Source organism: Astyanax mexicanus, chromosome 6 (genome assembly GCF_023375975.1).
Source record: "Astyanax mexicanus isolate ESR-SI-001 chromosome 6, AstMex3_surface, whole genome shotgun sequence".
In the NCBI taxonomy this organism is placed as follows: Eukaryota; Metazoa; Chordata; class Actinopteri; order Characiformes; family Acestrorhamphidae; genus Astyanax; species Astyanax mexicanus.
Genome location: NC_064413.1, coordinates 49,043,191 through 49,069,728, shown reverse-complemented (window position 1 = coordinate 49,069,728; position 26,538 = coordinate 49,043,191). Strand labels below are relative to the sequence as shown.

General features: G+C 39.2%; 1 protein-coding gene across 1 annotated transcript; it reads right to left on the bottom strand.

Annotated features, from left to right (window-relative positions):
- Positions 1–19,422: 19,422 nt before the first annotated feature.
- idi1 (isopentenyl-diphosphate delta isomerase 1) lies at positions 19,423–26,037 on the bottom strand. Its single transcript, XM_007238611.4, has 5 exons — positions 25,678–26,037; positions 25,277–25,440; positions 23,889–23,981; positions 23,639–23,769; positions 19,423–20,933 (listed from the first exon to the last, which is right to left on the bottom strand). Exons 1-5 carry the CDS (start codon positions 25,800–25,802, stop codon positions 20,616–20,618), a joined length of 831 nt encoding a protein of 276 aa, XP_007238673.3. The 5' UTR covers positions 25,803–26,037; the 3' UTR covers positions 19,423–20,615.
- Between the last annotated feature and the right edge of the window lie 501 nt (positions 26,038–26,538).

The following is a 26,538-nucleotide window of genomic DNA, read 5'->3' as shown; positions in this document are numbered from 1 at the left end:
CTCTGTAGTAGAGACGTGTCAGAAATGTCCTCCTTTCTTTTTGCGGAGATTCAGCTGAGCAGCCCACCAGTAGCGAGTGCTGCAGTGAGGGTCTGTGTGCCGTTTCTGTGTGTCGGGAGGGATGTTTGTTGATGGATATGAATTCTGTATATCCTCCTTTATTTAGAGGAAGTGTAATTTATTCAGATAACCTAGATTGAGAAGTGTGCCACCGCTCAGCGTCAGACATGACGTACAGTGGCATCATCAGCGGTGTAAAAATAATGGATGATGTTTTTGAGGATGAATCTGGTTTGGGAATATATGTGTGTGTGTGTGTGAACTCTTTCACTCTGTGCAATGCTGTTGGTGGAGCATCTTCATGTATTTGAAATCAATATGTTGTAATCAATAAGTCTGTGCTATGATATCAACCCTGTGTTTCAGTGCTGTTTTTAAAGGCCTTCAATCACTCAAATAGACTCTCTGTTTGTCTTTAGTGGGGATCCCTGTGGTCGTTTTGATACTTTATTAACTGGAGTGAAGATGGTTATACTAGGCATTGGAGGGATGAAGGATAAAGTGAGCATTGGGGAAATAACAAATTTTTTTGCTCCTGAGTAGGCTGATAAATTACTGTGTTCAGCACTGTTAAATTTAATAAAATTTAATTTAAATGTATTTATATAGCGCTTTACAACAAATGTTGACCCACCTCTCTCTGGAAATGTGACTTGGTCCACCGTGCCTCGTGTTTCCGCCCACACATTCCCACCTTCGTGGTTTGAACTGCAGAGGGATGCAGAGCCACTGATATGCGCACGCAGAAGTATGAACACGCTCTGCTGCAAAGCTCACTATCGCTGGACACAGCGTACAGCGTAGGTTTGGAGCAGAAGTATAAATTGGGCTTTACTGAGCTCTACTGAAGCCTGAGTAGACTGATAAATCATTGATCACAGGCAGTGGCAGACTAAGACAGACATAATTAAGACAGACATCATTAAGACATAATCAAAATGTCTTGCTCTAGAGTGCACCTCATCATAACTTATTTTAAGACAGCTGGCACTGTATTTTTTATATATTCTGTCTCTTTTTGTCACTCTAGAGGACACTTTAGTGATGCTTTTTCAAGCATGGGGGCACCACCTCTGCCCCAACCCCCTGACTCCACCAGTACTCAGAAGTCTATGTGTTAAGAAATCAAAGCTGATTTGGCAACGAGAGGTGAACCCACACAATATTAGGTATATGTTATGTATTGTTATGGCTGATCAGTCTATGGTGTATGTACGTATGTCTTGTGCAGAATCCTGTTAAGCAGTTGTTACTCAATGTATTGTATTGTTGTCATGTTTTAGTGTATTATTGAAGTCAACAATTGGAAACATGTAATTAAGGATGCCACTTCTCTTTGTGCACATGACAGTGATGGGCATTGAACTTGAAAGAGCTTAAAAAATCTAGACAGTTCAGTCATTTCCTTCACATCAATGCATTCTGATGTTTCTGCACCCCTCCACTCCTCCAACACACCCATTATATTCTAAAAATCCTGGCCAAACAATCTTTATACAATTAGATCAATAACACAGGGAGTAGGTGTGATACACAGGTAAATATGTAACATAAAATTAGTTTAACAGAAGCTACTGTATGTGATATATAGAACACAAAGATTTTGTGTCCAGAATGCTCTTGATTTTAAGTAGGACAGGAAACTTCTTTGGTGTTCTGCAAAAGCATTATCATTCTCAGGAGTAAAAAAGGGTTAAACATGCAAATGTTATAAATATCTTGGGGTAGCCTATTAGTTGTATATGTATGAGCATAATTAAAGATTTTGGGGGGTTCCTAAAGTGCCATTTGTTAAGGTACATGTGTAAAGATCGTTTGAAAAGGTTTAAAGAAGTCAATAAAGGTTCTTTATCAGTTTAAGGTTTATTATTGAACCCAAAATGTGTATGCCATTTGCTATTACATAAACAAAACTTCGTAGCTCCTTTTTTGTGAGAATATAATATAATATATAATAAAGATCCATAAAGCTACTTGAAACTTGTCAGGCCCTGGCAGGACCCCTGTTCTCTGGAAACAGTGATGTATAATCTGTCAGTCTCAGAGCCTTTATAGTATCTGAAGCTGAATTTCACATTTCAAAAGTCAAGCAAACAGGATCTTGCCCTTTTGAAAGAGCCCACACAATTTCTCTCTCAGGGAGACAGAAATATATATATATATATATATATATATATATATATATATATATATATATATATATATATATATCTGTATTCGACTAAAATGACCTATAGGTGTCTGTTTGCACTCTATAAAAACAATATCAAATCTGTTCTACCTTTTTATCTTTATGAATATTCTGGTATCGGGTTGTCCTTTCCTCAGCAATTGCTGGGACTTCCAATTCTCCTAAGGCTTTGGTTTGGTTTCCTGAGATAATACAGAGTCTTATCAAAAGAATTTTGTTTTTTGAAATGTGAGAATTTCTGGAAGTTTAAAATGCACGAAAAACACAGATTAGAGAAAAACAACTGTATATTTGTGAAACATTTGGTGTTGGTGTGCCCTTTTTTATCTTTTATTAGAGCCCCAAAATCCCTTTGAGTGACAGGCCTTATCTCTGTCAGCTCATCCAGCTCTTCTACAGAGAATTTCACCTTTATCTGCTTCTCTCTGACTGAAACTGGTCAAAACAAGCACGGAGTGAGCCTGTATAATTTACACTACTGAAACCTGAAGTTAACATGGTTGCAGTAGACATTACTTAAATGACACATGCCATTAAATCTGTCTCTCTGTCTGTCTATCTATCTACACTATAAGTAGTGGGACACCTGCTCTTTGTGTGTATGTGTATAAGAAGTGTTTGAGGGAGGATCAGTTCAGTTCTGTGTGAGAGTGTTGGGAGTGTGATGATGAGGAAGGTCAGCCTAGTCTCTGGGTGTTGAGAAGTCTGACTGCCTGGTGGAAGAAGCTGTTGCAGAGTCTGGTAGTGGAGGCTCTGTGTGTTGAGGAGTCTGACTGCCTGGTGGAAGAAGCTGTTGCAGAGTCTGGTAGTGGAGGCTCTGTGTGTTGAGGAGTCTGACTGCCTGGTGGATGAAGCTGTTACAGAGTCTGGTAGTGGAGGCTCTGTGTGTTGGGGAGTCTGACTGCCTGGTGGAAGAAGCTGTTGCAGAGTCTAGTAGTGGAGACTCTGTGTGTTGAGGAGTCTGACTGCCTGGTGGAAGAAGCTGTTGCAGAGTCTGGTAGTGGAGGCTCTGTGTGTTGAGGAGTCTGACTGCCTGGTGGAAGAAGCTGTTGCAGAGTCTGGTAGTGGAGGCTCTGTGTATTGAGGAGTCTGACTGTCTGGTGGATGAAGCTGTTACAGAGTCTGGTAGTGGAGGCTCTGTGTGTTGGGGAGTCTGACTGCCTGGTGGAAGAAGCTGTTGCAGAGTCTAGTAGTGGAGGCTCTGTGTATTGAGGAGTCTGACTGTCTGGTGGATGAAGCTGTTACAGAGTCTGGTAGTGGAGGCTCTGTGTGTTGAGGAGTCTGACTGCCTGGTGGAAGAAGCTGTTGCAGAGTCTGGTAGTGGAGGCTCTGTGTGTTGATGAGTCTGACTGCCTGGTGGAAGAAGCTGTTGCAGAGTCTCATAGTGGAGGCTCTGTGTGTTGAGGAGTCTGATTGCCTGGTGGAAGAAGCTGTTGCAGAGTCTGGTAGTGGAAGCTCTGTGTGTTGGGGAGTCTGACTGCCTGGTGGAAGAAGCTGTTGCAGAGTCTGGTAGTGGAGGTTCTGTGTATTGAGGAGTCTGACTGCCTGGTGGAAGAAGCTGTTGCAGAGTCTGGTAGTGGAGGCTCTGTGTGTTAAGGAGTCTGACTGCCTGGTGGATAAAGCTGTTGCAAATTCTGGTAGTGGAGGCTCGGATGCTCCGGTATCTTCTGCCGGACGGCATCAGAGCGAAGAGTCCGTGTGAGGGATGGGTGGGGTCATCCACAGTGCTGGTGGCTTTGCAGATGCAGCATGTGGTGTAGATGTCAGTGATGGAGGGGAGAGAGACTCTGATGATCTACTCAGCTGTCCTCACTATCCGCTGTAGGGTCTTGCGGTCAGATATGTTGCATTTCCCAAACCAGACGGTAATACAGGTGCTCAAGATGCTTTCTACAGTCCCTCTGTAGAACATGGTGAGAATGGGAGGTGAAAGATGTGCTTTTCTCAGTCTCCGCAGGAAGTAGAGACGCTGCTGGGCTTTCTTGGTTATGGTGCTGGTTTAAAGGGATCAGGGGAGGTTCTCTGCAATGTGAAGACAGACGAACTTGATTTTCTTCACAATTGTGGCATGAAATGATGGCATGTATTGAACTAGCACATTAGTAAATTAGTGCTCCCCAGTCAGTGCATCATTTAAAAGTCTAGAGTAAAGATATAATTTTCATAACAACATTGCCACATACTTAAACACACACAGTCACACTAGGCCCTTTCTTAAATCATTCTGTTGTGGACTTGTTTTGATTCATTGACCTTTTGCATAATCCAACATTTACAAAGTTTCAGCTTATCGAACCCCACTCTTGTTTTATCCTATAGAATATTTTGATACACTTGGGAATTCATCATCTCCTCAATGATTGTAAGCTGGCCAGGTCCTAAGGCAGCAAACCAGTCCCAAATCATGATGTTTCCGCCACCATACTTTACAATTGAAATTATGTTTTTATGATGATGTTTAGTGCATTTTTATGCCAGATACACTGCAGCAATAGTTCAATCTTAGTGTCATCTGTGCACAAAATATTTTGCCAGTACCATTGTGGATGTTAATGTTCTCTTTCCCAACTTCAGGCACGCAGCAATGTTCTTTGCAGCAGCTACCTTCATTGTGTCCTGCCATAGACACCATGCTTTTTCAAGGTTTAATGGATCATACGCTCATGAACACTGATATTAGCCTGTATTTCCATTGTGTACTTCTCCATCGTGATATTGGGGTCATTTTGACTGACCATTTTTTTTTATCGTAAATCCTCTAAAAGATCTTTTTGGTGTGGTATGGTTCACATATGTTTGTTATTTATTAGTGAAATTAGCTCTTGTCTACACCTTCAAACTAGCAAGAGTCCTGCTCTTAGCTTTTTGAAGTCATTAACACAACGGTTCACATACTATGAGGTTTTTATGGTTGTTTTTAATGCAGACTTGAATGATTACAGTGTTTTTGTGTGTGGATTTATTTGTGAAATATTATTTACAATTTATAATACCTTTGATTGGATGAAGATCAGAACACATTTTATGATGTATGCAAAAAAAAACATGGAATTTCCAAGGGTTTGCGTACTTTTCTTGCTATTATATATACATGTCACATTCTGAAACATTTGGTCCAAGCATCACAGCAAGCTCTGTAACAGCTTTGTTATTCCTGCTTGATTTCCTGTGCTGCAGTTCTTCACGTCAGCACATGTGATGGTGCAGAAAAAGCTGGACTGTGCAAAACTGCATTCGAGGAGCAGCAGCACGTACACCTTCCCTCCTGCTGTCATGAAGGTTTAGGTAGAGAAGCAGAAAAGCAGTAAAAGGGTTGATGTCATTCTCTATGAGATCTTAGCTCCTGCTGGAGCTCTTCTTTTTCTTTAGAGAAAAATCCTGCTCCACCCTGTTCCTGCCTCCAACCAGACAGGAAGACAGGGCTCGGGACGGTCACTGCACTGTCCTGGTGTTCCTGACATATTGGCTGTGACTCGCCTGTCATCACGCTAACCCCCAGTGCATGTGCTCAGGACATGTCTCCCTAAGTTAGCGTTAGCCGCTAACACTCAGCGGCTAACACTGCAGGAGCTCACATACCTGGAAGCTTTTTCCTCAAGTACAGGCTACTAGATTTAGAACTTATTATAGACCTTAAAAAAGGTTGTAAATGCCGCCACATTTAAGGTGGAATGTAAAAACTCACTAAACGTGAGTGAGATATAAATTTGTTAAGAATGAGAGCTCTTGTTTAACTATTTTAGCAGGCTGTATGAACATCACCCATGGCTCCAACATGCATCCAGATTAATGGTGCTTTACTGCCATGGCTTTGGTTCTCTTACTACCACACATTAGGGGGTAGCAACTGTACTTATGTGTATAATAACATATCCAACGGTTGAATTCATAGGTGTTGGAGCCCTACTCAAAACAAAATTGACAAAGCTGATGATTTTCATGATTTTCCTTTATAAATCATTGGTTGTTCAGTTCAGCAAGTTCAGTTAAATATATCATATAGCAGATGAACACAGTAATATTTGATAAGTGAAATTAAGTTTATAGGATTTACAGAAAGTGTGCAATAATTCTTTAAACAAAATTAGACAGGTGCATAAATTTGGGCACTGTTACATTTAACACTAATTATTGGAACACAAAATTAGTTTGCTCATTGACCCTTGACCTACACACACAGGTGAATCCTGATAATTATGAGAAAGGATTAAAGCGGCTAATTGCAAGTTTTTCTCCTCTTTGCATCCTATCTGAAGAATGGCAACACTGGAGCCTCAAAACAACATAATCTCAAATGACCAAAAAACAAAGATTGTTCAACATCATGGTTTTAGAGGAAGGATATAAAAAGCCTGTGGAAGACCACAGTTCTAGTTAAGACCTGAAGTGGCAGAACAAGAAAAATCTCAGATAAACAGAACAGAAGGATGGTGAGAACAGTCATAGTCAACCGACAGACCTCCAGAGCTTCAAGGAACTACATAATCATCTTGCTGCAGATGGAGTCACTGTGCATCATTCAACTATTCAGTGCACTTTACACAAGGAGAGGCTGTATGGGAGAGTAAAGCAGGAAAAGTCTTTTCTGAGCACACGCCACAAACAGAGTCGATTGAGGTATGCTAAAGCTAAAGCACATTTGAACAAGCAAGATTCATTTTGAAATAAGGTTCTGTAGACTGATGAAACTAAAATTGAGTTATTTGAAGGGCGGTTATTTATGCATGGCCGAAAAAAAACAAAGCATTCCAAGACAAAGACTTTACTGCTCCCACAGTAAAATTAGGTGGTGGTTCATCATGCTGTGGGGCTGTGGGACCAGTGCAGGTACTGGGAATCTTGTTTAAGTTGAGAATCACATGGATTCTAGTCAATATCAGCAGATTCTTGAGAACAATGTTTAAGAATCAGTGAGAAAGTTGAAGTTGCGTTGGGGCTGGATACTTTAACAAGACAATGACCCTAAACACTAAACACTGCTCAAAATCTACTAAAGCATTCATGCAGAGGAACAAGTACAACATTCTGGAATTATCATCTCAGTCCTCAATCCAGACCTGAATATTATTAGAATCTGTGGTGTGATTTAAAGCAGGCTGTTCATGCTCAGAAACCATCAGAACGGAATGATCTGGAGAAGTTTTATTAAGAAGAATGATCCAAAATACCTTCAACCAGAAGCCAGACTCTATTTGGAAGCTATAAGAAGAATTTAGAGTTTGTTTCTGCAAAAGAAAGATCTATTAAATATTTATAGTCATTTTTCTGTTGGGGTTCCCAAATTTTTGCACCTGTCTAATTTTGTTTAAAGGATTATTGCACTCTTTGTGTAAATTCTATAAACTTCATTTCACTTCTGAAATCTCACTGCGTTCATCTCACTGTGATACACAGCTCTGGAAAACATTAAGAGACCACTTTAGTTTCTGAATCAGTTTCTCTGATTTTGCTATTTATATGTATATGTTTGAGTAAAATGAACAGTGTTGTTTTAGTGTTGTTTTATTCTATAAACTACAGACAACATTTACAAAATTCCAAAATATAAATATTGTCAGAGCATCCATTTGCAGAAAAAGAGAAATAGCTGAAATAACAGAAAAAGATGCAGAGCTTTCAGACCTCAAATAATGCAAAGAATTTTAAAAGTTTTAAGAGTTTAGAAACCAATATTTGGTGGTTTATAATCACAGTTTTCATGCGTCTTGTCATCATGTTCTCCTACACCAGTCTTACACACTGCTTTTGGATAACTTTATGCTTTACATGTCAGGAATGACCCAGGCAGGGAGACGAGGAGACGGACGCAAATGCAGGTAAGGGCGAAACTAATAATTTAATAAATAAATAACAAAGATAAACAAAGAGACAGGCAACAAATAAACAGGTAAACATAAAACAGGGAGATATATACAAGGAACTGGGGAATAAACTAAATAACGGAAAATAGATAAACATATAACCAAAAAAACCAAAACAAACGAGAGAAACTAAAGAACATAAACAAAACAAACTAGAGATAATAATAATGATAAACAAACAGGGAATATATACAAGGAGCTAAACTAGGAATCAACACAAAGCAGGGTATATACAGGGAGCTAGGGAACACGGAGCTAAACAACAAACTAGAAAAAACAAACATGAAATAAACAGAGGTAAACACGGAGCAAAATAAACGACTAGAGTTAATACGACTAGATACGAGGAAAGACAAAACAGGGGAAGGTGCAAAGACCGACAGAGACAAAGTGGCAGAGGAGTGCCATTTATAGTAACATGAAACACACTAGAATTGGAAACACCTGGGGAAGGGGCGGAGCTACAAATGAGAAACAGGTGGAAAAGTACTGAGACGGGAGACACAGGGGAGCACAGGTCACGTGGGGAAGACACATAGAGACACGAGACGAGGCCAAGATGTGACATTACACTCAAAAATGCAAAAATTCAAAGCAGTTTAGTTTGGTTTGATGGCTTGTGATCATCCATCTTCCTCTTGATTATATTCCAGAGGTTTTCAATTTAGTAAAATCACAGAAACTCATAATTTTAAGTGCTCTCTTATTTTTTTCCAGAGCTGAAATTGCTGATCTGAACAACCAATGATTTATTGAGGAAAATCATAAAAAAATATCAGGGGTGCCCAAACCTTTTCATACCACTGTATATGTGATCATCCTTCTCACAGTGACGTTGATCACTGCAAAACTGCCATAATAACATTAGAGCCTTCCAGCATCTGAGCAGCTCAGTGATGAGTCAGTGCTTAGCTCTCTGTGGGTCGTCTGTTTGTTTGCTTGGTTTCTCTCTGGATCTCGGAGCCTCAGGGGGAGCTGATGCACACTCTCTGCCTCCTCCTCACGCAGGGCCGGGGCGGAGAGAGTCACGGCGGTCAGGAGAAAACAGGGCTGGAAATGAGGGCAGAGAGGGGTGAGTGAATGTGGGTCAGTCAGGGGCAGCCGCAGACCGGACGGGGAGCACAGGATGTGTACCGGAGTGGCCAACAAGTTAATTTAATCTCCACACTGAGGAGAGCAGAGAAAGCAATTAGTATTGGTAACAGAGCGAAACCTGAGCGGTCAGAATATCATCAGAATGTGTGTTGTTGGTTTTCATGCATGGAGTATTTAAATAAACGACTTGTTAAGCTTCTATACAGCATTGGGTATATTGGTATTGACCATACCTGTAAATTTATACACTCATCGTCCACTTTATTAGGTACACCTGTCCAACTGCTCAGTAACGCAAATGTCAAATCAGCCAATCACATGGCAGCAACTCAATGCATTTAGGCATGTAGACGTGGCCAAGACGGTTCCAAATAAAACTGGTGAAAACAAAGCCCTTGTTTTCACCAGTTTTATTTGGAACAGGTTAGTTTGGAAGGTTCGCTTAAAATCACCACAGTTCCTATAATCCTGAACGAAACTGGTTCAAGAACCAGAGTTATTTTGGGGGGAAAAAAGAACTGTCAGGGTTGCTCTGTGAAGGCTGTACCTCTGTACCTTACATGACTTTCATGATCCGCTGGTTAACGTTGTCAGGATGACCCAGGCAGGGAGACGAGGAGGCGGATGCAAGTGCAGGTAAGGGAAAAATAAATAATTTATTAAATAAATAACAAATAAACAAAGAAACAAGAAAACGCGTAACAAAGATAATAAACCAATAGCCAAAATAAACAGTGAAACAAAATAACAAACCTAAACAAACAAGATATACTAGAAATAAACTAACAGGGCTAGGGAAATATATACAAGGGAATAAACTAATAAACACAAAGCAGGGGTATCTACAAGGAGCCAAGGAAGATGGAAATAAATAAGAAACTAGAAACATGAACAAGAGATAAACACAGAAACTAAGACGTGAAGAACAGAGGCTATGAAACACTGAGATAAACTATGAAGTACAGAGAGACGAAACAACAGGGGAAGGTGCAAAGACCGACGGAGGACAAGTGGCACAGGGGATCTATTTAACAAACAGGAAACACATTAGAATTGGAAACACCTGGGAAAGGGGCGGAGCTACAAATGAGACACATGGTGGAAAACTACTGAGATAGGAGACACAGAGGAGTACAGGTCACGTGGGGAAAACACAGAGAGACATGAGACAAGGCCAGGACGTGACAAACGTCTTGGTGCCAGATACCACAGAACATCTTTAGAGGTCTGAAAATGTCAAATTAGCCAATCACATGGCAACATTTAGACATGCAGACGTGGCCAAGACGATCTGCTGCAAGAAAGGTGATTTAAGGTACTTTGAACGTGGCATGGTTGTTGGTGCCAGACGGGCTGGTCTGAGTATTTCAGAAACTGCGGATCTACTGGGATTTTCACCCTCAACCGTCTCTAGGGTTTACAGAGAATGATCCGAAAAAGAAAAAAATTCCACTGAGCGGATACAGTGAGCAGAATAAATGCCTTGTTTATGCCAGAGGTCAGAGGAGAATGGCCAGACTGGTTCAAGCTGATAGAACGGCAACAGATACTCAAATAACCACTCGTTACAACCAAGGTCTGCAGAATCACTGACAGTTGGCTGTGGAATATTTAGTAGTGAGCGTTCCTCAAAGTGACCCGTTCTTTTACTATGTTTGCAGAAACAGTCTACATGACTAGGAGCTTGGTTTTATACACCTGTGGCCATAGAAATGATTGCAACCTGAGTTTAATTATTTGGTTGGGTGAGTGAATACTTTTGGCAATATAGTGTATAATAATCATAAGGAATGCTACATGTAAAAAACACAAGTATTTGCACCATCCCACACCAACGTGAAGGTGAAACAACACCTAGTTTTTCAGAAGGAAACAGGGGCAGCAGTGTAGGCTGTGTGCGACATGCTTTCCAGTCCATCAAAGCTACATATATAGGGCAAGTTGAAGGCGTCAGCCAGCTCAGTTTGCTCAAAGGCACTGAAGAAGGGTGGTACAGATGGAAGCATGACCAGGTTTTAAAGACCATCGCAGAATCCATCAGTAATAAAGTCCAACAGGCAAAGAAAACCTGCTGCTTTATACAAACCATTGCCATTACCACCTCCAAGACCTGAAGGCTACATTCAAACAGCAGGTAAAATGGCCCAGATCTGATTTCCTTACCAAAACTACAGACCTCAACTAATGCAAAGAAAACAAGTTGATATTCATAAAGTTTTAAGAGTTCCGAAATCAATATTTGGTGGAACAACCCTGGTTTTTAATCACAGTTTTTATGCCTATTGGCATGTTCTTCTCCACCAGTCTTACACACTGCTTTTGGATAACTTTATGCCACTCCTGGTGCAAAAAGTCAAGCAGTTCAGTTTGGTTTGATGGCTTGTGATCATCCATCTTCCTCTTGATTATATTCCAGAGGTTTTCAATTTGGTAAAATTTATTTTAAGTGGTCTCTTATTTTTTTTTAGAGCTGTTTGTCTCAGATTTCATATATTTTGTCTATTTTTTTGCCAATGCATTTTTCGCAGTGTCCAGGAACATGTGTGAAGATGTGTCCAGCAATATCAGAAGATATGTGTGACATACAAGCAACATATACAAATCTAAAGCAGCCATTACACAAAAACATCACCAGTGATTATGAAAAGTGGGCAGGCAATGGGCAGGACCAGATCTCGGCCTATGAGCGTGAGCAATGCACCACTAGAGAACAACTAAACAGACAAACACGGATAAGTAAGGCACATCCACGGATAAATACTCTCTCCCCCACAATCAACGAGCACAACTACTCTCACACGTGAACCCGTGCTGTAGCAGAGCGCTAAAAATAGCCCTACACACTTGGCACACACATGAAGAGAGAGCGTGAGTGTGTGTGTGTGTGCGTGTGTTTTCTTTACAGAGCGTGGATATGTTTAATGACTACCGTTCTCTCCTAGTGCACTGGCACATAATAATCAGGCAGAGCAGGATGATGGGGGTGAAAAAAGGGTGCTTTAGATTGATGCTTGGTGAAATTTGTTAAAGAACTCGAGTCTACTGTGTATAAATATCAACAGAGGCTAAATCTTGTATATGTATGCCTGTGACATACTTCAGATAAAAAAAAAATAACCTAATCAATATTGAACAATTCCTCATCCTATTGTTGTCAAAGGCGAAATACAGATCAAGATGCTTGCAGAGGTAAACAAAAATGAACAAAGGGTTTAATAACAAGCAGATATTCAGTACAATGGGAAGCACACATCACAATGGAAAACTAAACAAGAGCAGCCAAAATAGACATGGAGAGAGCTATAGCGTAAACCATAAAGCAAAACAGGAACAAGATCAAAAAGCAAGTAAAGCAATCCAAAATGGAGCTAGGCAAAAGGCAGAGAAATTATTAACAAGCATAAAAATCTCCCTTTTTTGTTCTTCAAATAATTTCATTTCCAATTTTTGCCATTTTTTTCCAATTTACATGGCCAATTACCCCATGGCCATTAACCCACTCATTGAAACTCCCCCTATCACTAGTGCTGCCCCAACCCACACCAGGAGGGTGAAGACTAACACATGCTTCCTCCGATACATGTGAAGCCAGACAACGCTTCTTTTGGAGCTGCTGCTGATGCAGTATTGCCGAGCAGCATCACAGCGCACTCGGAGGAAAGCGCAGCCACTCGGTTCTGATACATCAGCTCACAGATGCCCTGTGCTGCGGACATCACCCTAGGAGTGATGTGGGGAGAGAGCGCCATCTACCCACCCGGAGGGAGCAGGGCCAATTGTGCTGCCTCTGAGCGCCGACAGCTGATGGCAAAGCACTGAACAGAAACCTGGTACCAAGTCTTTAAAATGTACTTGAAACTTGAAAGACTTGAATATAAGATATATTTTTAAATGAGCAATTGCTTGTTTCCAACCACTTGTGGTTTGTTTATGTGGGTTCAACTCATCATTTACAGCTCTGGAAAAAAGTAAGAGACCACTTCACATGATCTGGTCTCGATTTGACCCAGCTATCAAATATACTCCTTTTTATTTGAGCTAAACTGCTGATAAGGCGCAAATTAATCTGATATATTATCCAGATAACGCTAATTACCACAGCTATGAATAAACGCTGTCTCTGCTGCTGCTCCATGCTGTTTACACATGCATTATTGTGCAGGATTAACTACTTACATCTGCGCTGCGCGTCCCATTAAAAACACTGTGTTTGAAAGGACAGCAGCAAATTTTCAGTGTTCTGTGTTAAAGCAGCTTCACACTGCACAGATATGCGTGCTGGAACATAGAAACTTCTCAATATATTTACTTTCTTGCTCCTGCACCAGACAGCTCTGACCAATCAGAGGAGACAGTGTGCTTGTGTGGTTTATGACAAGACAATAAATATTGTTATAAAGGGAATTTAGAGAGCTACTCATAAAATTACTACTTATAATTTAAAAATTGAGAATGACTGAATGCACAGTATAATCACTGCTGGAAGCTGCATTTATATCATGTGGAGCATGTGTAAGGGCTGTAAGGGCAGCATACTGTACCAAAGGCCTAGTAGCCTCAGGCTTATATGAGAAATGCTACGTGTGTAATACAACACACACACACACACACACACAGGATGCAACCATCCTATTTATGAGCATCTCTGAAGCTTTATCCTGAGGCATTATTGACTCATTTTTATATTTTCTGCACCCACATTGTCTCGTCTCATGGTGGAGCATCTCTGCTTCCTCTCGATGGATCATCATACTGTTTATATTAGGAAGCTCATTCAGATGGAAAGCAGCTGTGTTCTGGTTTGAGGTGTGTTACAGCTTTTGAGGTGTGAAGATATGAGCTGTGAAAGGTTTGTGACACAAAAATATTTAGCATATTGCAGTGTATTGACTCATTTCTAAAATAATTCTTTTTCTTTTTTTTTTTTCATTTTCATAAGGTTTTCGATCTTTTAGGCATTATGTATTATCACAATAATAGTTGCACCCAGAAGGAATGAATCGACAGGAGTGGAAATTGCTGGGTAGTCGTTCCACACTATCATGGAGTGACTCTAAATGGTAGTGGATCATCTTCCATTCATGTGTGTGTGTTCTAAATGCACACTCTGGTGCACTATTCCAGCAGGACAATGCTCGTCTACATTTTGCTGCTGCCTCAGGAGCTTGTCTTGAAACAGATATTAGCCCATGCCATGGCCAGTTGCATCACCAGACCTATCCCTGATTGAAAATTTGTGGGATGCTATTGGTCAAACCAGAGACTGTAAAAAAAGATGGGCGCCGTGTCGGCGTTCCCATTCATTCAGTGAAAATGAAGCCAATATCTTCCGCCATGTTGGCGATCCTGAAACCCGAGTCTGCGCAGTAGAGACCAGAGGAGGGAGAAAGACTGTGGAGAGACAGCCTACTCATTTACATAACCCCGCCCCTGAGGGCTGCCTCGCTGTCACAGGCTGCAGAGCCTCTGCAGAGCCTTTTACAATAACCACATCTTTTTGAATAGAGCTGAATAACGTTTTAAAAAATGGATTCTGTGGGGATATAAAAAATTGACAGTATAAGCAGAGGTTACACTAGCTGTTTTAAATAAAGAAGGTAGAATTACAGTATATTAGAACAAAACGTGATTGAAAGTTGTCTGTTTTGCCATTGAAACCTATGGGGATGGGGCGAGTTACACAGCTTTCTGAAACCGAACAGCAGGGGGCGCCCGACCTGTGGTGGCTTCACTTTTGAGAGACGATGCTCTGTCCAGCTATATACAGTCTATGGGTCAAACTATAAACACTCCCACTGCCCTACTGCAAAATCTGCAGGAACTCTGTGAGAAAATCCAAACTGCTTGGGACTTGGGACATGTTGTGTTACACCAGGATTAAACATGGATTAGACACTACTTCTATATGTGTAGCTCAACAAATATTGCCCATATACATTAGTGCATCTAAAACAAATCGAATATCATTAAAAAATGTTACTTTATTTCAGTAATTCAGTTCAAAATGTGAAACTCATATGTTATATAGATGTATTAAACACAGAGTGATCTATTTTAAGTGTTTATTTCTTTAATTGTTGATGATTATGGCTTACAGCCAAACCCTCAAAATCAAAATGTCTAAGAAAACTAGAATATTATGGGCAGTATGTCAAGTCCTGCTGGAAAATAAAATATGCATCATTATTAAAGTTGTCAGCATGAAGTGCTGTAAGATTTTGTGGGAAAACACTGCACTGACTTTGGACTTGATAATAAAACACAGTGGATCAACACCAGCAGATGACATGTCTCTTTAAACAATCCCTGATTGGTGGAAACTTCACACTAGACCTCGAGCAGCTTGGACTGTGTGTCTCTCCACTCTTCCTCCAGACTCTGATTCCTTGATTTACAAATGAAATGCAAAATTTACTGATGGTCAGTGATGGTTTGAAGAAACATGTCATCTGCTGGTGTTGATCCACTGTGTTTTATTATCAAGTCGAAAGTCAGTGCAGTTTTGTTTTCCCGCAAAATCTTACAGCACTTTCATACTTTTATGGAGATGCGGATTTCATTTTCCAGCAGGTCTTGGCACACTGCCCACACTGCCTAAAGTACCAGTTGGTCTCTGGGTTGTTTTATTGTCTGTAAGCCATAATCATCAACAATAAAAGAAATAAACATTTAAAATAGATCACTCTGTGTGTAATACATCTATATAATTTGTGAGTTTTACATTTTTGTATATATACAGTATATACATTTATATTTTTATTAAATATATTTGGTATCTACAAATGTGTATATGTGTGCAGTAAGTAAACACAGTGCAGTTTAAGAGCTGCTCTCTGCAGCAGAGCTGCTGCATTTTTCTGTAAGAAGAGATGGTGCCTGGTGGGGGAACACTGGATGTAATGTAGCATCACATGTGTAAGGCAGTGAGCATGAGGACCGCCTAATCCCCCTTTTGTTTCCCTCTGCTGCATTCATGTGGGCTAGCATGCCATCTCTGACCGTGGCATGCCCCCTGGCGGTTGCTCTACAGACTTGACTCCTCATCTCTTCATTTCTTCGTTTCTTCACTGGCCTGGTCCAGCCCATCCCCCCATGCAGATGCTCCTCAGCACATCTGTGTGAATAATTGAAGCAGAGTGGTCCTCTGCAGCAGCTGTGGGCTTTCCTCAGAGACGCTCGGCTTTAAACTTGGGTGAGCCGTTGGAGAACTGTGGTCACATGGAAATCGAGTGGTCGGCAACATCCTGTTCAGCTGGTCGGGTTGGAAAATAGCCAGGTTTCTAAAGTGGAACTGGAGAAAGGGTCCAGTGGTCAGTGTGTTGTGGTTTGAGTACATTGCTTCTGACTGGGTTCCAGTGGAGCGATCTGATCACTGACGTGGAATCACACCACCCAGTAATGCCCCATATAGACGACCATATAGATGCCTCTGCTGCTTAGAGACCACTCTCCAAATCAGTGCCCCCCTGAGAGACTTCTCTGTGGAGTCTCTCCATTGAGTCCTGGACAGTCTATACAATCAGCAGCTTCTTCAATCAATCAGCCTCTCACAGAGCCGGCTGCCAGCTTTCTTTTCTCTCACACAGACATATGCTCCTCTATTTCCGGCTTTGCTAAAGATAGATAACGATAAAGAGAGAGTGTACATACAGTTTACTGAGGTGTGTGCATAGTTGGAAAAAGCTTGGCATGCTTAATTACTAGAGATGCCCAGTAATACCAGATTTGGCAGAATAATTCTGCATATTTAAAGCAATAAACTAGTGCATTTCAAAAAATTAGAATGTCATTGAAAAGTTACTTTATTTCAGTAATTCCTTTCAAAATGTGAAACTCATATACTGTATTATATAGATGCATTACACACAGACTGATCTATTTTAAGAGTTTAAGTATTTATTTTATTGTTGATGAATTATGGCTTAAAGTCAATAATAAAAAAAAAAAAAAACAGAAATCAGTAACTCAGAAAATGTGAATATTACATACTGTAGGACCAATTGGTACTGTTGGCACTTAGTACTTAGTGTGCCAAATCCTGCTGGAAAATAAAATTAGCATCTCCATAAAAGTTGTCAGTAGCAGAGGTGAGCATGAAGTGCTGTAAGATTTTGTGGGAAAACAAAACTGCACTGACTTTGGACTTGATAATAAAACACAGTGGGCCAACACCAGCAGATGACATGACTTATATTATATAATATTCAAATTGTCTAAGACACTGATTTTTGGGTTTTCAGACAAAAAAAAAAAACTTCAGTTTCTGAATCAGTTTTTTTTCTGATTTTGGTATTTATAGGTATATGTTTAAGTAAAATGAACATTGTATTATTCTATACAACATTTATTCCAAATTCCAAGTAAACATATTGTAATTTAGAGCATTTCTTTGCAGAAAATTAGAAATGGCTAAAAGCTCTCAGACCTCAAATAATGCAAATAAAATAAATTAATATTCATAAAGATTTAAGAGTTCAGAAAATCAATATTTGGTGGAATAACCCTGGTTTTAATCACAGTTTTCATGCATCTTGGCATCATGTTCTCCTCCACCAGTCTTACACACTGCTTTTGGATAAATTTAAACCTTTACTCCTGGTGCAAAAATTCAAGCAGTTCAGCTTGGTGGTTTGATGGCTTGTGATCATCCATCTTCCTCTTGATTATATTCCAGAGGTTTTCATAGATAAAAAAAAACTCATCATTTTTAAGTGGTCTTTTTTTGCATGTATGATTAATATTTAAATATTTCAACTATACCATTTAAAACCAGCTACCAACAAAAGCTGGTCTTCGCCTGGTTAAGTAGTACTTAATCAAGTGAGCAAAATTCATGTGTGGGTTGAGAGCGTCCAGGAGAAATCTGAAACCAGACTTTGTTCTTCAAAGTAGCTCATATCAGCTTCTCATACATCATAAGTGGACCTCAGGGGGAAAAGGATATGAGAAAATGTTCAGTGTGCCCTGGGTTGCATCACTGAATAAGAATCAACATTTTAGTATGTGCTGCTCTCTGCTGGTTCATAGAGTGAATTTCAGTCTCCACAAAAGCATCAGATTTCATGCTGAGCAGTCTGGAACTGATGTGTAATTGTGTAATTTAAATGACATTCTGCATTAGGACGGCACTATATTGGGGGAAAAAAAATACATTGAGATATTTTCTGCACTGATACATACAGTAACACATTTAGATTAATACTAAAGTCATGGAAACTATGAAGTAAAACATACATTTTAGATTTCTCAAATTAAAAAGCTCTGGAATATAATCAGGAGGATTATGGATGATCACAAGCCATCAAACCAAACTGAACTGCTTGAATGTTTGTACCAGGAGTGCAGGCATAAAGTTATCCAAAAGCAGTGTGTAAGACTGGTGGAGGGGAAAATGCCAAGACACATAAAAACTGTAAAGACCAGGGTTATTCCACCAAATATTGATTTCTGAACCCTTACAATTTAATGAATATGAACTTGTTGTCTTTGCATTATTTGAGCTCTGAAAGCTCTGCATCTTCTTTGTTATTTTAGCCATTTCTCATTTTCTGCAAATAAATGCTCTAAATGACAATATTTTATTTGGAAATTGGGATAAATGCTGTCCATAGTTTTCCAGAGCTGAATTTCAAGAACTTTGAAAGTATCCTCAAATGCAGTCCCAAAGACAACCAGAAATGTTATGATGAAACTGGCTCTCATCAGGACCGCCCAAGGAAAAAAAGAGAAAATGTTCCCTCTGTAGCACAGGATAAGTTCATCAGAGTATTTTGGTTGTTTAACACTTTTAAGTTACTACATGATTCCTTATGTGATCCTTTATAGTCTGGATGACTTCAATATTCATTTACAACGAGAAGGCGTGTACAAACCTTTGACTGGTACTGTATTACAGGATAAAAATACATGAATTCTCCACTAATTTTTTATAGAAGTCAATCATCAAACATGCCATGACATTAATTAATGACTATAACTTTGTGTACTCAAAAACTAAAATACATTGAATAGGCAGAACTACATCTGGTAGTTTTTTCATGTTCCTTGTGCATCCAGCAGCAAAAAACCTGATGAGTTTCATTGAATTCATTTAATAATCATATGACACTGCACATCCTGCAATATGACTACTGTGCATACACACTATGTGATGATGAATAATAAAACAACACATTGTGCAGCCCTATTCGGCATTGAACATCATACAAAAACACAGATATTTAATAGCTTTATTCATCTACAAATTATTTTACATGAATATACAATATCTCCACTGTAAACTCTAGTAGTGGTGTCCACTACACATTACTCTCAAATGCAGGGTCTCCTAACAGAAAACAGGCACTGAAGACATTAGCATTCAGCTGCTGGTGAGGATTAGCTACTGTTTACATTATTACAGTGTTTTTAAAAAGACTGAAATTATATCCAGAAGTGCTTTAAAACATATGATACGAGAACCACAGCACTTGTGCACCGGTGGTGTATTTTCTGTGATTTTTATCCAGCCAATTGATGTGCACAAGCTTTCCTTTCTAATCAAAGAATAAAATGTTTGAGACTTAATAAGATGCTTTAACTTGTGACATCGTTGAGAAACAAGCTTATGTTAACATAGTAAGCATGCCTTTAGGCCCGTCACGATAATCTTTTTTTTTTTTTTTTAAATATGCTGTCCAAGAAATAATTGTAATAAATAATTTTTTAAATATTTTTTAAGATAATTTTGCTTCACTGGTTCTTAATGATAATATAATAACATAATATTTTTTTGCAATTACACCCTTTTAACAAGCAATGATGTTTTAATCATTTAAAAATTATATATACTAAAATTGTAATTCAAAAATGTTTAAATATTTGAAATAAATATAAAAATAAACTGAGGATGAACCAAATATTTGGCAACTGACAATATTTGTCCGAAAATAGCACAAACATCATTTTGGGTAAAGATTTTCCTGTCAAGATTCCTTTAAAGCTATTCAATACATGGATATTCAATTTAAAAAAGTGGTAAATTGAATGAAAACCTGTGAAAAACTGTATTCTGTATTCAGACTTAAACAAATGTTTCATTTTGTTAGGTTTCATTTAAACAATGTCAAAATTACTGGCTGCTTAATTGCCTTAACTGAGATCTCCTCGCTAAATAAACACAATGGATCAGCAAAAATATTTAAGGTCACGTCCATATATTGCGTTATAAATCGATAATGTAATTATCGTGACAGGCCTACGTCTTAAAGTTACCTATCTGAACACCTTTAACCTGTACAAACTTGAAGTTCTCTCTGAAAGTCTGCTCTTGCTAATAAACACATGCTCTGCAGATGCTCTGTGCTCTGCAGCAGTGGTGAACTGTGTTGAAGCTGGCTGCTGCTGTGAGAGTCTGGTGCAGCGCCGGATCACATGCGGTGGATTCGGTCGTGATCCATGAACTGTTTGAGGTTCTGGAGGTTGTCCCACCACTTAAAGAGGAAGGTGTCTGCGATGAGGCTAAACCAGGGCGTGATCAGCACCTCCTTCCTCTTGGCTTTCTCCAGCAGCTCCTTCAGCTCCTCTTTGGAGACGTAGCAGTGGCTCTTCACCTCGTTGGGGTCCGGCTGCAGCTCCACGTCTTTCTGCAGGAACAGGATGTAGTCGATCTCGTGCTCCCCCCACACCCCGTCAGACTGGGCCTTGTAGTGGATGCGAGTCAGGTAGGTCATCTCCTCTGGAGGCACCTGTAGATGCAGACCACAAGAGAGTGAACAATGAGAATAGCAACATGAGTGTGAATTTGATGCTAATGTGATTTAAGTTGAAATTTGAAATTATACATATATATTATATATTATATTTTATTTATTGTTGATGATTATGGCTTACAGCCAATAAAAAAAAAGTCAGTGTCTCAGAAAATTAGAATATTATATACTGTAAGTATATAATTGGTACTTTTGGCAGTGTGGACAGAACGCCAAGGCCTGCTGGAAAATGAAATCCGCATCTCCATAAAAGTTGTCAGCACAGAGAAGCATGAAGTGCTGTAAGATTTTGTGTGAAAAAACTGCACTGACTTTAGACTTGATAAAACACAGTGGATCAACACCAGCAGATGACCTGTCTCTCCAAACCATCACTGATTGGTGCAAACTTCACTCTAGACCTCAAGCAGTTTGGACTGTGTGTCTCTCCACTCTTCCCCCAGACTCTGATCCCTTGATTTACAAATAAAATGTAAATCTGATGATCAGTGATGGTTTTAGGGAGAGACATGTTATCTGTTGTCTCTGCTGACAACTTTTATGGAGATGCGGATTTCATTTTCCAGCAGCATACTGCCCACAATGCAAAAACAACAATAAAAGAAACACACTCTGTGTGTAATACATCTATATAATATTTAAGTTTCACATTTTGACCTGAATTACTGAAATAAATTAACTTTTTAATGATTATCTATTTTTTTTTTAGATGCACCTGTATTATTTGTGTCTTGAAAAATGTAATAATCAGTGGCAGAATGTGCACTAATGTGAATATATATGTTTAGTCTATCTGCATGTATGCCCCTTGCACAGTGACACAAAAAAAATTAGTCAAGATTTAATTAGATTACTAAAGTCTATAATAATGAATACATAAACATAAAATGGGTTAGGGCTGGCCCGAATAGCGTTTTTTGAGCTCCGGATATTCGGCACTGATTCGAAGCGAATATTCGAATATTCGTTTTTAAAATAAGAGGTAAAAAAAAAAAAAAAAAAAAGGAAATCACGGCCCCTTTAATCCACTGAAAAATGTTCAATTTGCTCTGACCGACGAGACATATTCACCCCGGATTTTTGGTGTTTTTATCCCGGATTTTTGTGTTTTCACCCCAGATTTCTTTGTGTTTTCACCCCAGATTTCTTTGTGTTTTCATCCCGGAATTTCTGCTGCCCTACACCGCGGCTTATCCGCTGCGTAAGCAGGCTAGGAGGCTGCTGCTGCACGGTTTCTCCGCTGCGCAAGCCAGCCCAGTAAATTGCTGTTTGTGTTTTCACACTTAGGCTATTTGCTTAAAAAAACAAACAAAAAAAAACGTTTGTTCAGGAAGTATTTTATATTCTTAAACATTGTTGATTATATTAGAGGACAGTCATTGTAAACTGTACTTGGTCTATTTCGGTTAAAGGATTGTGCAGGGCATATTACTGATTTTGTATTTTTGCACTTGGGCTATAAGCTCAATATTAAATATTTCGTTTGTTTAGAAATTATTTTATATTTTTAAACCATGTTAAATTATATTAGAGTAGAGGAAAGTCATTGTTAATGACGTTATTGTATTTGGTCTATTTCGGTTTAAGGATTGTGCAGGGCATAGCCGTATTACTGATTTTGTATTTTTGCACTTGGGCTATAAGCTCAATATTAAATATTTCGTTTGCTTAGAAATTATTTTATATTTTTAAACCATTTTAAATTATATTAGATAAGAGGAAATTCGTTCAGACATCATTTTTGTAGGCCAGGCTTTTGTAACCGATTTAGCCCCTACTGTTGCCACATTACCCCTTACGTTTTATTATATAAATCAGTTTTTTTTTTTTTTATCATGTATAATAGAGGTCTGCGCGAGACTGATTTTTAAACCCACTCTTCCACGCTCCCGCGTTTCTGTCTCGTTACCGCTCCGCAAAAAAATTGCTTCTTTTAATCCCGCGCCCGCCCGCCACATACACATTTCTGCCGCTCCCGCCCCACGTTCCTAATATAAATTAAATAAACTACATTTAATGCTTCAAATTTACTTATATATTTATTAAAACAGCAGCGCTGCACCATCGGTGTGTGCGTGTGTGTGTCGGTCCATCCTGCGCGTTGAGAGTTTTCTTTAGGTTTTTTTTTTTTTACAATTATTACAGTTTTCTTAACTATTTATTAATTTGCTCCCGCATCGTCTGGATTAAACTCCCGCTCCAGCCAATAACAGTTCAGTTCTGTCCCGCGCGCAAGATATTCTGACGGGACCTGCGAGAACAGAAGTGGTTAGACTGAGGTGGAACTCTGGAAAGGAGAAAAAAAACGAATATCCGAATACCAAAATTAAAAACCGAATACCTACTCAACGAACGAATATCCGAATACCCGAATATTCGGGTCCAGCCCTAAAATGGGTGCAATTAGCTAAATGCATCCACAAACATTGAGTGATTGTATGTGTGTTTTTTGTATAGTTATTGCATATTACTCTTTTATATATCTGTATTTATTGTATTTATATTGTATAATTTATTTTCATAGCTTTCTAATTTTTCCTTCCTTAAATCAGTAGATATTAGTTCTGTGTTAGGGGTCTGTCGTGGTGTTGTGATGGTGGGGGTGTGGTAGAGCAGGGATTGATGGTCACATGACCAGTAAGAGATCCTAAGCTGATAATATGGGTCTTCTCCCGCAGTACCTGGTTCATGGGAATGCCGAGCTCAGCCTGCAGTCTCCTCTGTGCAGCTTTCCTGACTCCAGCAGCGGCCCCCTCCTCCAGCTCCTCCGGGGTGTACAGGGGGTGACTGCAGCACGTATTAGTAAAACATCCTGTAAAGCATTTCAGTGAGAAACACATTAATACACATGGACATATGTTAAAGCTTAGCCTGTAAATATGAATGTATATAAAGCTACATGAATATATGTATGCTGCAAATCAGACAAACCTGGGAAAGTAATCTTGGCATCAGATCTCTGCTGTAACAACAACTTCTCTTCGCTGTTAAACAGGAAAACACTGAAAGCTCTGTGAAGAAGACCTGACATAAGAGACAGCACAAAGCTCAATATTAGTGATTATATTAATGTACATGGAATGATGTCGATTCCTGATTACAATATGGATACTTTAATATTGAGGATACTTTTTATTTCATTCTTCCATGCAGAATTTACAAGGAAGCTCCACTAATACTGATTTAATACTGAATGCCGATTTTTTATAAGGTTTTTGCAAAAATACACAGTATCATTCATTTTATTTTAATTCTGGCTATATGGAGATATTTAACAAAGAATCAGACAAAACACTGAACGAACAACACAAAACACAGATCCCCTAGTGAGCAACAGAGTCAAGGAAAAACTCCCTCAGAGCTGCAGGAGGAGGAAGAAACCTTGAGAGGACCAAAAATTACATGTAAGGGGGGAACCATCCTGCCATTGGCCAGACAGCTTTTAAATTATGTACCATTTTGTACCCATCACCCTTTCACATTGATAAATTAGCACCTGTTACATTAGCTATAGCTCCACATTATCTCTCTGTACTGTTGTTTTTGTTCTGTTATTTGTTGGATATTTGTTAGTACTGAGCGGATCGACCCGAGGGGGATGGGTTCTTGGTTTCTCCAAAGGTTTCTTCCTCTTAATTTAAGGGAGTTTTCCCCTTACCACTGTGTCACCACAATAATTGGCATCTATGTGGTGCTGCTCATGAGAGACATGGACCTGTTTTTCTCTGTAAAGCCGCTTTGTGACAACTTTTGTTGTTAAAAGCGCTATATAAATAAAATTTAATTGAACTGAATTGAATATTTGTTATATTTTATTTATTTAGCTATACTGCCCAGACCTACTAGACAGAGCTCACTTTATTAACCACTTAAAATGCCTTGTCCTTTATACAGGCTATAGGTGATACAAAACCCTTTTTCTGCAGTAAAATAACATAATTACATTCTGCCTGTTTTCTCTCTACTCCACTTAATAATTCCAGATCAGTAACAGAAATCAACCTAAATTCTGCATGTTTGAAAACAGATGTAAAAACTACAGGAACATAACAAAACTAAGGGTTTGGAGGACATGAACTGTTTGATTTGTATTCAGGAAAATATTGATATCAATTTTTATGATTATATTCATACTTTTTTTATATATTTTTAGATTTTCTATTACAATTATGCTTTTTAGTAATGTTCCTTATCAATCATGAAAGCTTTTTATGTAACGCTTGAATAGAAATCCTCAAGATTTAGTGGTGTAACATCAGGCAGACAACTGACAAAAATCCTGGCCTGTTAAGTGATTAAATGCTCAGTTATTAATATACCTTTGTCTATGTTGGAGTTGAGGTGGCAGTTCTTCTTGGTGTCAGCTCCAGTCTTCCTGTCATCTTCATCTATCAGGATACACATCTCAGACAGCAGCTGGACCTGCTTCTGGTCCAGTTTACCTGTGTCTATCTCCGGCATTTTCACAGAAAAGCTGTGGTTTCTGCAAAACAGAAAAGAGAAGCTTAGAAAGCTGAGCAGAACTGAATACACTGTAAATCCTTTCTTATATAAACAGCACTATAAATAACACTATAAATAACACACAGGACTGATCCAGACCAGTGACAGCTCTGCATTTACACTACACAACAGTGTACTATAATAAAAGAGCGTGTTTAAAAGCTAGCTCTGCTCTCACAGCTATTTAATCAGTATTTTACTCAGCAGATAACCCTACCTGGACAGCAGTAAGGATGACAGGAGCGCCAGGCTGCGTGTAAACGGCCTTACAGAGGAGGGAGTGGGATTTATCAGCGCGTGTCCCTCGCAGGCCGCCGTCCTCAGCACCGCCCGAGCAAACATCCCACCAATCAGAGTCGCAGCTCCGCGGAACACGCCATCAGACCACCGGCCTCTAAACCCGCCGCAGCCCCTCCGCACACCGCTACCAGCGGCCCCTGGCACACAGCGGCCCCTGTACAGCCTCTGACCACGTAAGTGGTCCGTAGATACAGTTAAACCCGAATTAAATCCGAATTAAACTCGACCGTAGCGCACTCCCGTACACTCGGCCCAACTACGAGGAACACTGACGTCACAGCAGTGCCGTGCCGGGATTGGTGGAAATCCGGAGCGCGTGTCTGGTCATATGAGGCGATAAAAAAAAAAAAAAATAAAAATAATAATAATAATAATAATAATAAGAAATAAATAAAAAAAAGAAACTAAAACGTTATTTAATTGTATTTTTTTAAACTTATTGGTAAATTATAATTTCTAAATTAAAGTGATAACAGATCAGACTTTATTGTAAAACATTTTAAGGTGTCCTGACGTCACAGCAGTGCCGTGCCGGGATTGGTGGAAATCCGGAGCGCATGTCTGGGCATATGAGTCGACAAAAAGAAACAAAAAAAACAATAATTGTATAAATCAATAAAAAAGCAAGACAACAATAGTTCAAAAACATTGTTTGTGTATTATATTCTCTCTGTATGGATGGTTAATTGTGACAATATGAGGCGATAGAAAATTTAATATAATAAGACAAAATAAATAAATGAAAAACAACATAATAATAGTTGAAATAAATTTATTT

Coding starts and splice junctions, on each gene's coding strand:
- idi1 (XM_007238611.4), bottom strand. CDS start 25,802: ATGTTTGCTCGGGCGGTGCTGAGGACGGCGGCCTGCGAGGGACACGCG. Junction 25,441..25,677: donor TCATCCTTACTGCTGTCCAG/GTAGGGTTATCT, acceptor TCTGTTTTGCAG/AAACCACAGCTTTTCTGTGA. Junction 20,934..23,638: donor TCGGCATTCCCATGAACCAG/GTACTGCGGGAG, acceptor CTGCATCTACAG/GTGCCTCCAGAGGAGATGAC.